The sequence below is a fragment of the Arachis ipaensis genome, chromosome B3 (assembly GCF_059453495.1).
Source record: "Arachis ipaensis isolate K30076 ecotype BB chromosome B3, ASM5945349v1, whole genome shotgun sequence".
In the NCBI taxonomy this organism is placed as follows: Eukaryota; Viridiplantae; Streptophyta; class Magnoliopsida; order Fabales; family Fabaceae; genus Arachis; species Arachis ipaensis.
The window spans coordinates 94,603,221-94,612,864 of NC_142438.1; the positions used below are offsets into that span (position 1 = coordinate 94,603,221).

General features: G+C 43.1%; 1 protein-coding gene across 2 annotated transcripts; it reads left to right on the forward strand.

Moving 5' to 3' along the window:
• The first annotated feature begins 1,943 nt into the window (after nt 1–1,943).
• Nucleotides 1,944–5,359, forward strand: LOC107630655 (Pseudouridine synthase family protein). Of its 2 annotated transcripts, XM_021119048.2 has the most exons (9): nt 1,968–2,105; nt 2,232–2,484; nt 2,727–2,908; nt 3,119–3,264; nt 3,496–3,587; nt 3,753–4,039; nt 4,429–4,489; nt 4,722–4,784; nt 4,857–5,359. In XM_021119048.2, the coding sequence occupies exons 2-9, from the start codon at nt 2,275–2,277 to the stop codon at nt 5,046–5,048; spliced, it is 1,233 nt and encodes a 410-aa protein (XP_020974707.1). In that variant the 5' UTR covers nt 1,968–2,105; nt 2,232–2,274; the 3' UTR covers nt 5,049–5,359. The 2 variants fall into 2 exon arrangements, with proteins under 2 accessions (XP_016189344.1, XP_020974707.1); XM_016333858.3 differs by having other exon boundaries at nt 1,944–2,484.
• The last annotated feature ends 4,285 nt before the right edge of the window (nt 5,360–9,644 follow it).

Sequence of the window (9,644 nt, forward strand, 5' to 3'; positions counted from 1 at the left end):
AGTATTTTAATTTATTGATGAGATAATTTAAAGACTAATTATATTTTATAATAACAAAGTATAATTATAAAAATTATTATCATATTATGTATATTTTGCCCCCACTCACAAAATTTTCTGGATCTGTCACTGAAGCCAGGAATATGTCTCATCACATCAAATCCCAATTCGTCCATAAGATTTTTCTTTTCATCACTTATTTTGCTGAATATATCTGATATCAATCTTGTGAAGCACCGTAAATAATGAATTTTCTGTAAATAAATGAAAATTATGTTATTTATACAACAAAAATAGAGTTGTTTTAATACAAATATGCTTGCATAATATGTTGGTGTCTTCTTTTTTTGGGATGTTCTTCTCAACAACTTTTTTATTGTTATTTTTGCTGTAAGAAATAAAAAATTAGGTTAATAGATTACAACACTATATTTAACTCATAAAAATCACTTACCATACACAAAATAAAACCAAAAGCACTACAACAATATTCTATGGCCTAATTACATTAAATCTAGGACAAAAACACTAATTGCACCTCAATTCAGTCAAAATGCATCGAAAGTACTTATAGATTACTTGCCACAAACTCAGTTCAAAGCATGCAAATTACTCAAACATGCACAAAATAACAACAGAATCACTATAGCAATAATCTATGGCCTAATTACACCAAATCCAGGACAAAAACACTAATTGCATCTCAATTCAGTCCAAATGTACTGAAAGTACTTATTGATTACTTGCCACAAACTCGGTTCAAAGCATGCAAATCACTCAAACATACACAAAAATACATGAAAATCACTCAAACATGCACAAAATGACAACAGAATCACTATAACAACATTCTATGGCCTAATTACGCCAAATTCAGGATAAAAACACCAATTGTATCTCAATTCATTCAAAATGCACCAAAAGTACTTACTAATTACTTGTCATAAACTCAGTTTAAAGCATGTAAATCACTCAAACATGAACAAAAAACACATGCAAATCAATTTTGGATCAGAAAATGTTATTAATATAGGTTAAATGATACCAGAAGCACTAAGATAACATTCTTACACCGATCTGACACATTTATCACAAATGAATAGTATAAAGAAAACATTCATATCTACGTTATCGCGAGAACACAAACTGAATCTACTAAATACACAAAAATATGACTATTTAGTATTTTGCGATCGAAAACATGAAAGAGAAAAATGAAAAAATATGGACGATTTACCTTCAATAATCTTTCTTCTTCTCTTTCGGTGCATGTTGTTGAAGATTTCGAACGTAACTTCGAGATTTTCTTAAGTTTTTGCGAAGATTTTCATAAATTTTTGAGAAATTTTAAGCGTCGTTTGAAGTTTTTTGTTGCAGTTTTGAGGAAGAGCAGAACCGTTTTTCATATTAATGTGCGCGGCTTCGAAATGTCGTTTGCGTTAGTGAACAGTGGCACCAGCGCGTGTTTTACACGCTTTCTGTTTTAAAGTTAGTTTTTGTTAGGTTTGGATTAACTTGATTGGACTTGGACACAAAAAAAATTTGTATGTATAGCACAAATGTTCAAAAATATAATTATTATTGTATCATTTGTATGTGATTATTAATTATTTTTAATTTTTTGTTATCAAGCAAACTAACTAAAAAAATATTTTTGGTTTAATTTATTAATAGATAGATATTACAATTTTTAAAAGAGTAAATTATCATTTATAATTATGAAACTTTAAAATTCTCACAAATTTAATTATAAATGTACGAATTTAATTTTGCACCTATAAAAAAAATAATTTTTAAACGATAAAAATACTTAATTATTAATTTTATTTATAGATGTATTTACCAATATTTCGAACTTTTAGAAATAAAAATAAAAAATAATCAATTCTTTTTTTAGTTGATTCTTTTTAGAATTTAAAATAAATTTGAAAAGGAAAAGCTATACAAAGGGAGTGATCCGAAAATGAAATGTCTGGAACGAAGTGCTGTTCTGTTTGGAAAGGGCTGAGTAGCGATGCGATTTACTGATTTGAGAGCTTAGAGCAGAAACGGGAAAATACGGCGCTACTTCCCAGATCACTGAAGCATGTTAGTAACTTAGTACTGTAAGTCTGTAACTGTCCCTGGATGAGTGCTATTGTCAAATACACATCTATTTTCATTCCTTTTCACACATCTCCGGGAGCCCCTTTCCGACGGCGATTTATAACCACCACCATAACCGTCCACAGAACCCTGCTGCATCGACATCGACATCGACGCCCCAAGCACCAGATGGATATGGATATGAATAAGGATAAGCACAGCGAAGTAGAGATTGAAAGTCACGTGCACTACAACCATACCCTTCCCTCAAAATACGTCAGATGGACCGCTAGGGAGAGCTTCCAATTCATGTATGCAAGGCCCTGGCACCCAGTCAACGATTTTTATCTCAATATTGTTCGTGGCACCCACTCTTTTTCAATTCTTTTTGGCCCTCAGGTGCTTCATCTTAGATTCTCATTTTAATCCTTCCGCTTTGGATGTAATGCATTGCAAAGTTTAGTTGCTGCTGTTTAGTGATAAAACTTCTTGCATTGTCACCATTGGTGTCCTTTGAGGTTTGATACGCTTTGATGCTATGTGCTGCTTCTGCTTGAAGATCATGCATGATTATGTATGCGCGATTGATTATCTTCGAGTATTTGTGTGTTTATTGTTCTTGATTTATGACTTTCTAACAGACAGTTCTTGATCATAATGATACTGGAATTCCAGCACTTTCTGATTGGACTGAGTTGGAAAGTGTTTCATCCGAAGAGCGCCATGGAAGGTGGGCAAGAGTGACTTTCAAAATTGTTCTTTCATACCACGGGGCTTCTTTTGATGGGTGGCAAAAGCAACCAGGATTGAGTACCGTTCAAAGGCAAGAGCATTTCCCCCTTATTACGGACTTAAGAAATGAGCAAATTGGGCTTTATCGTTACAAAATTCACTCTCTTTTGTACATTAGTATGATGTCTATGACAAATCCATGACCTATTACTTGTTAAAAGTATGTTTTACTGAATTATCTTTCCGAATTTGTTTAGTTAACTAATCCACTTCTTGCTCTTGTACTCTTTTCTCAATGCAGTATAGTAGAAGGTTCACTTGGCAAATTTGTTGATGAAAAGAAAACTCAACTGCTCAAGGACAAAGGTTTGCCTGTTGAAGGCTGTGCTGTTGTTGCAGGTCGTACTGACAAAGGGGTGACAGCACTTCAACAAGTCTGTTCTTTCTGTAAGTAATTTCTGATGACTGGAGGGGGTCGAATTTTTAGGTTGTTTTTCCATGGTAGTATATAGTTGGCATGCCTTGAAAGGAATGGAAATGTCTGTAGAAGTTACATAATTAGTTTTTTTTTTGGCATTTCTTCTGGGCTTGTACATGGATGGTTGGGGAACAGGAGGATCCTTTGTAGCATTATTAGGATTTGTCATTTTCAAGCCTGTTTCCCCTCATTACCTGCAGATACTTGGAGGAAGGATGTTAAACCAAGAGAGGTTGAGGATGCAATCAATAGTGCAGCACCCGGAAAACTTAGGGTCGTATCAGTTTCTGAGGTAGTATTCTTTTTAAGCTGCAATTTGTAGCTAATGTTTTGATGGAAATATCAATTACCTTGTCCAAAAGTGAACAAATAAAATGGAAACATGTCTTGCAGGTTGAATTCTCTGCTATTTAAGGAACAATTAATCTCACAACAGAAATATTGTGACTTATTGTAGGTATCCCGTGCCTTTCATCCTAATTTCTCAGCCAAATGGAGACGTTACCTTTATATTTTCCCTCTCACTGATGAAGACTACATGGACCAAAGTGGTGGAAATGAGGACTTATGTGCCAATAACGGATGTAATGGTGTTCATGATTCTGCCAACAAGGATGAGCTAGAAAGTGAACAGAAATCTTATGTGTTCAGTGTAAGAAAGGTAAACCGGCTTTTGCAACAATTAGAAGGAAAATTGTTATCCTACAAGATGTTTGCCCGTGATACAAAAGCTTCAAGAAATGAGTAAGAACCTGCTGCGTAAATTTTAATCTCTTTTAGCAATTTAATTATCTTCTATTGAACTTTATACATGATCGTTTATTCCAAGAGATTTATACGTAGCAAAAAGGAAGGGGGAGAATATGTGATGTTTTTTTTTTTTAAGTTGGGACTATATATGAATCCATTTTAGTATTTTACATTTTGTATGCTTTTCTCAGAGGAAAATATGTGGTTGTCTTCTTTTACAAGACTTCCTCTTTTCTTGTTTTTGGGAACTTAGAATAGTATGTTTGAACAGGGAGCACTCAAGGATTAGCTAGTCCACCTGCATACTTCCTTGGTGCTCAAAAGACATTCATAAGGGTGGCTTTACTTCACTGAATTGACCATAAACTGTCATTCTGTTTCAGAGGTCCACCAACTGAGTGTTTTCTTTACCATGCGAGAGCTACGGAGATAAGACTGGCTACTGTAAGTCAATATCAGTTTTAGAATCTCTGTGAATTTGTGATTCATTTTTCGATCCTTTTTATACTACTTTGGTTGCCCATTTGCTATGACTGTATTTATTTTCTCTGAGGTGTTTTACTTTTTGAAAAGCTTAATGAATATGCATTCCCATTCTTTTGTGTCATTTAAACATTTTGAAGATTCATTGCCCTTCCTACTCTCGCTAGTTTTTAGTTTCACTTTATATTTATAGGACTACAATGAAGAAACACGGGTTATGTGCGTTGAGCTGGTAGCTAATCGCTTTTTACGCAAGGTAACTATTTTTTCTCTTTCTTTGGTTAGAGTAAAAGTCCCAGTGTTAGTTTATATTCGCCATATTTTGTAGATGGTTCGAGTCCTTGTGGCAACCTCAATTAGAGAAGCTGCCGCTGGTGCTGAAGATGATGCCTTGCTGCAGCTCATGGATGCCACGTGCCGGCGTGCCACTGCTCCACCAGCACCCCCTGATGGACTATGTCTAGTTGATGTAGGGTATACAGAATTCGACGGCACAAAATGCTTCATCCCCAAAGAGTAGACCTTTTTCCCCAAGTCGTCGAATCTTTCATTCAATGGAAACAAATTCATTAGCCTTATACCTAAATATATGTCCCCGGTGTACTATTGCCCTTACGCCTTATACCTAAAGGCTAAATTCATTAGCCTTATTCCCGGGCTGAATTTTTATAGTGTGTCTTCAATTATTCTTTTAACATTTTATCATTTTTGTGAGTAAAAGTAAAACGGCTCCAGCAATTATGATGCATTTAACAATGATTCAGTTTGGATCATCAGTGTGACAAGTCCATCCAATTTGAAATATATAATGATTGGAATTTGAATTGAAAATTATACTAATGCCATTGAATTTTATAGACAAATTTGATTAGTATATATTTAAATAGAAAAGTAGCTTATATGTTAACAAAATAAATAAATAAGTAAATAAAAATAATTCATGCAATATTTATAGGTTATGTTGTTTGATATATAAATAGAACTGTTACGGCCTGGCCCAAACTCGCGCGGGTCGACCCGACCCAAGTTTTCGCCGGCCATATAATCCGCCTTCCGCCCGACCCGGACACGCGTCCCGTACGGCTTGCACACAGCCGAAGGACAGCGCTCTTGAGGGTATGGGCCTGGCCATTGAAGGGGCCCACTACTGACATGTATATAAGGGGGAGACTGGCTCTCCCCCCAAGGTACGTCACACTCACACATCATTCCCTCTCCGCCTGCACATATTCTGACAAGGGCGTCGGAGTGTCTTTGCAGGTGGCACCCCCCTCCATCAGAAGTGCTCGGGACCTCGCTCACCCGGAACCAAGAATCCACGACCAGACGAGCTCCTCCACCATCCGAGGCGTTGACCTCAGGATCCTGACCCAAACCGTCCGGTACCCGACCTACCGAACATTGGCGCCGTCTGTGGGGATCGAACGTGTATGGATTTCGTACTGGTCCAGACTGGGACTGGTTCCGAGGTAGCGCCTCCCATACTCGGGGGAGGCGCCGTCGCGACGGAATCCCGGCAGCAGCAACGGTCGCCCACGAGGGATGCGACGCAGACTCACGAGAGGCGCCCCTTCGGGGGGACGGGTGACAACCACGCCAGGATAATGCAAGAACTACGCCACAGAATGCAAGACTTAGAGCGCAGACTAGCAGAAAGAGAGCGCGACCAACGCTCCCCAGAGCGGAGCCCCACCCGTTCCCGTTCAAGAAGCCGCTCGAGGCGCACGCCGAGCCCCCAATGTGAGTCGGAGAGCACTGAGGAACGGATACGCCCCAGAAGAAGAAGTCGCGACCCCATTATCTACGTCCGACACGAAAGGCGGCGCGCGTCGAACAGAGGCAATGAGGAACGTCACCGCGAGAACAATGAGTCGAGAAGGACTGCCCGAGGACCCGTCATAATAGGAGCGACCCCTTTCCACCGCTCTGTACTCGAGGTCCGATTACCAAAACATTTCGACAAACCGACAGACATGAAGTATGACGGAACACAAGACCCCCTGGAACACTTGACGACCTTCGAGGCCAGGATGAACCTAGAAGGGGTGGGAGACGAGGTCAGATGTCGCGCTTTCCCGGTCACCCTAGCGGGCCCGGCAATACGGTGGTTTAACAACCTCCCGCAAGGCTCGGTGACCCAATTTACCGACATCAGCCGCGCCTTCTTGGCTCAGTTCACAACTAGGATTGTCAAAGCCAAACACCCAATCAATTTGCTGGGGGTGACACAGAGAACCGGAGAGCCGACCAGGAAGTACCTGGACCGTTTTAATGACGAGTGCTTGGAAATTGACGGTCTGACGGACTCAGTGGCAAGTTTGTGCTTAACGAACGGGCTGTCAAATGAGGATTTCAGGAAACACCTCACCACGAAGCCCGTCTGGACGATGCAAGAGATCCAGTGCGTGGCCAAAGAATACATTAATGACGAGGAAGTCAGCCGGGTCGTGGCTGCCAATAAACGGCAGCCAGCCTACAACCAATCCCGGCACTTCGAAGCCAGAGAAAAACCAAAGGAACACGCCAAGGACGGCGGTCCAAGCAAACCATCCAAACCGTTCCCCCGAGTTGGGAGGTTCACCAACTACACCCCCCTTACGGCATCAATCACTGAAGTTTACCAACAGATAGCAGAAAAGGGGATACTGTCGAAGCCCCGACCACTGAAGGACAGGACGGGAGGAAACAAGAACCTCTACTGCGAGTACCACAAGGGTTACGGGCACAAGACCCAAGACTGCTTTGACCTAAAGGATGCCCTCGAGCAAGCTATCAGGGACGGAAAACTCGCCGACTTCTCCCACCTTATAAGGGAACCAAGGAGACGCAACCGGGACAACGACAACGAGGACAGATCCCGACCAACAAGACGACGACAGGAGCCAGAGGGTGACGACCACGGTCTCACAGTGGTAAACGTGGTGACGGCCAGGAATACCGCCCCGAGGTCGAAATCGGCGCAGAAGAAAGATGCCAAGGTCTTAGCGATCTCCACCCCACCTAGTAGAGGTCTTAAGGGTCTCCCACCTATCTCCTTCGGCCCGGAGGACCAATGGTTCGACGAAGCGCCGGAAAATCCGCCCATGGTCATCACGGCTAGGGTCGGAACCGGCCTCGTCAAACGAATCCTGGTAGACACGGGGGCAGACTCAAACATCATGTTCCGAAACGTTTTCGATGCCTTGGGATTAAGAGATTCCGACCTGACGACCCACCAGCACGGTGTGGTAGGGTTAGGAGACCACTTCATAAAGCCAGACGGAATCATCACACTCCCGACCTCTGTGGGACAAGGGCAAAGACGAAGGACAATCATGGCAGACTTTGTAATATTACGAGATTCAACGGCCTATAACATCATCTTGGGGAGAAAGACCATTAACGACCTGGGGGCAGCTATCAGTACGAAACTACTGGTGATGAAGTTCATCGCCGATGACGGATCCGTGGGATCCCTCCGAGGCGACTTGGAAACGGCAGTCGCTTGCGACCACGCCAGCCTCTCTCTCAGGAAAAAATCAAAGGAGGCGTCAGGGGTTTTCCTGGCCGACCTGGACGTCAGGGTAGACGACAAACCCAGACCAGAGCCAGAAGGAGACTTGGAAAAGTTCAGAGTCGGCGAGGAGCACGATAAGTTCACATTCATAAACAGGAACCTCCCGCACGAAATAAAGGAGCCCTTGATGGAGATGATCAGGGCTAACGCCGACCTCTTTGCCTGGACGCCTGCCGACATGCCAGGAATAGACCCCCAGCTCATGTCGCATCACCTGGCCGTAAAGGCAGGAGCCAAACCAGTGGCACAGAGAAGGAGGAAAATGTCGCAGGAAAGGGCAGACGAAGTAGCCAAGCAAACGGCCAGCCTCTTAGAAGCGGGATTCATCCGGGAATTGGATTACTCGACTTGGTTGTCGAATGTGGTTCTGGTTAAAAAACACAACGGGAGGTGGAGAATGTGCGTAGACTATTCTGACCTCAACAAGGCTTGTCCCAAGGACTGCTACCCCTTACCTAATATTGATACGCTCGTCGACGCAGCGGCAGGGTACAGATATCTGAGTTTCATGGACGCCTATTCATGATACAATCAGATACCGATGCACCGACCCGATGAGGAAAAAACGGCGTTCATAACGCCAGGGGGCATCTATTGCTACAAAGTAATGCCATTTGGCCTAAAAAACGCAGGAGCCACATACCAAAGGTTGATGAATAAGATATTCAGTGAACTCCTGGGCAAAACAGTGGAAGTCTATGTAGATGACATACTCGCAAAGACCGCCCGACCTGACGATCTCCTGAGTGACCTTAACGACGTTTTCTCGTCTCTACGACAGCACGGCATGAGGCTTAATCCACTCAAATGCGCGTTCGCAATGGAGGCCGGAAAGTTCCTAGGCTTCATGATCACTCAAAGAGGAGTGGAAGCCAATCCCGAAAAATGCCAAGCCATCCTTCAAATGAAGAGTCCGGGTTGCATCAAAGACGTCCAGAGACTTGCTGGGAGATTGACAGCTTTGTCCCGTTTCCTCGGCGCATCGGCGGCAAGGGCCATACCTTTCTTCAACCTAATGAGAAAGGGAATGGCGTTCGAATGGACACCAGCGTGCGAAGAGGCGTTCAACCACTTCAAGCAAATCTTGGCGGCACCACCAGTCCTCGGAAAACCCAGAGCCGGAGAACCGCTCTACCTCTATCTATCAGTAACCGAGGAAGCGCTTGCCGCGGTCCTCGTTACAGAAGAAGCGAGGACACAACAGCCCGTCTACTTCGTGAGCAGGGCACTCCAGGGACCAGAGCTGAGGTACAGCAAACTGGAAAGACTGGCGCTGGCACTCCTAGTATCCTCCCGAAGGTTAAGACAGTACTTCCAGAGTCACCGTATAGTTGTGAGGACAGATCAGGCGATTCGGCAAATACTGCAAAAACCTGATTTGGCTGGAAGGATGATGACCTGGGCCATCGAGCTCTCGCAATATGACCTACAGTATCAGCCTCGACACGCGATCAAGGCCCAGGCAATGGCTGACTTCTTGGTGGAGGTAACGGGCGATCCTCCCGAAGAAACGGGCACACGGTGGAGGCTTCATGTGGACGGAGCCTCCAACCAAACGTC

Coding starts and splice junctions, on each gene's coding strand:
- LOC107630655 (XM_016333858.3), top strand. CDS start 2,128: ATGAGTGCTATTGTCAAATACACATCTATTTTCATTCCTTTTCACACA. Junction 2,485..2,726: donor CAATTCTTTTTGGCCCTCAG/GTGCTTCATCTT, acceptor ACTTTCTAACAG/ACAGTTCTTGATCATAATGA. Junction 3,588..3,752: donor GGGTCGTATCAGTTTCTGAG/GTAGTATTCTTT, acceptor GACTTATTGTAG/GTATCCCGTGCCTTTCATCC.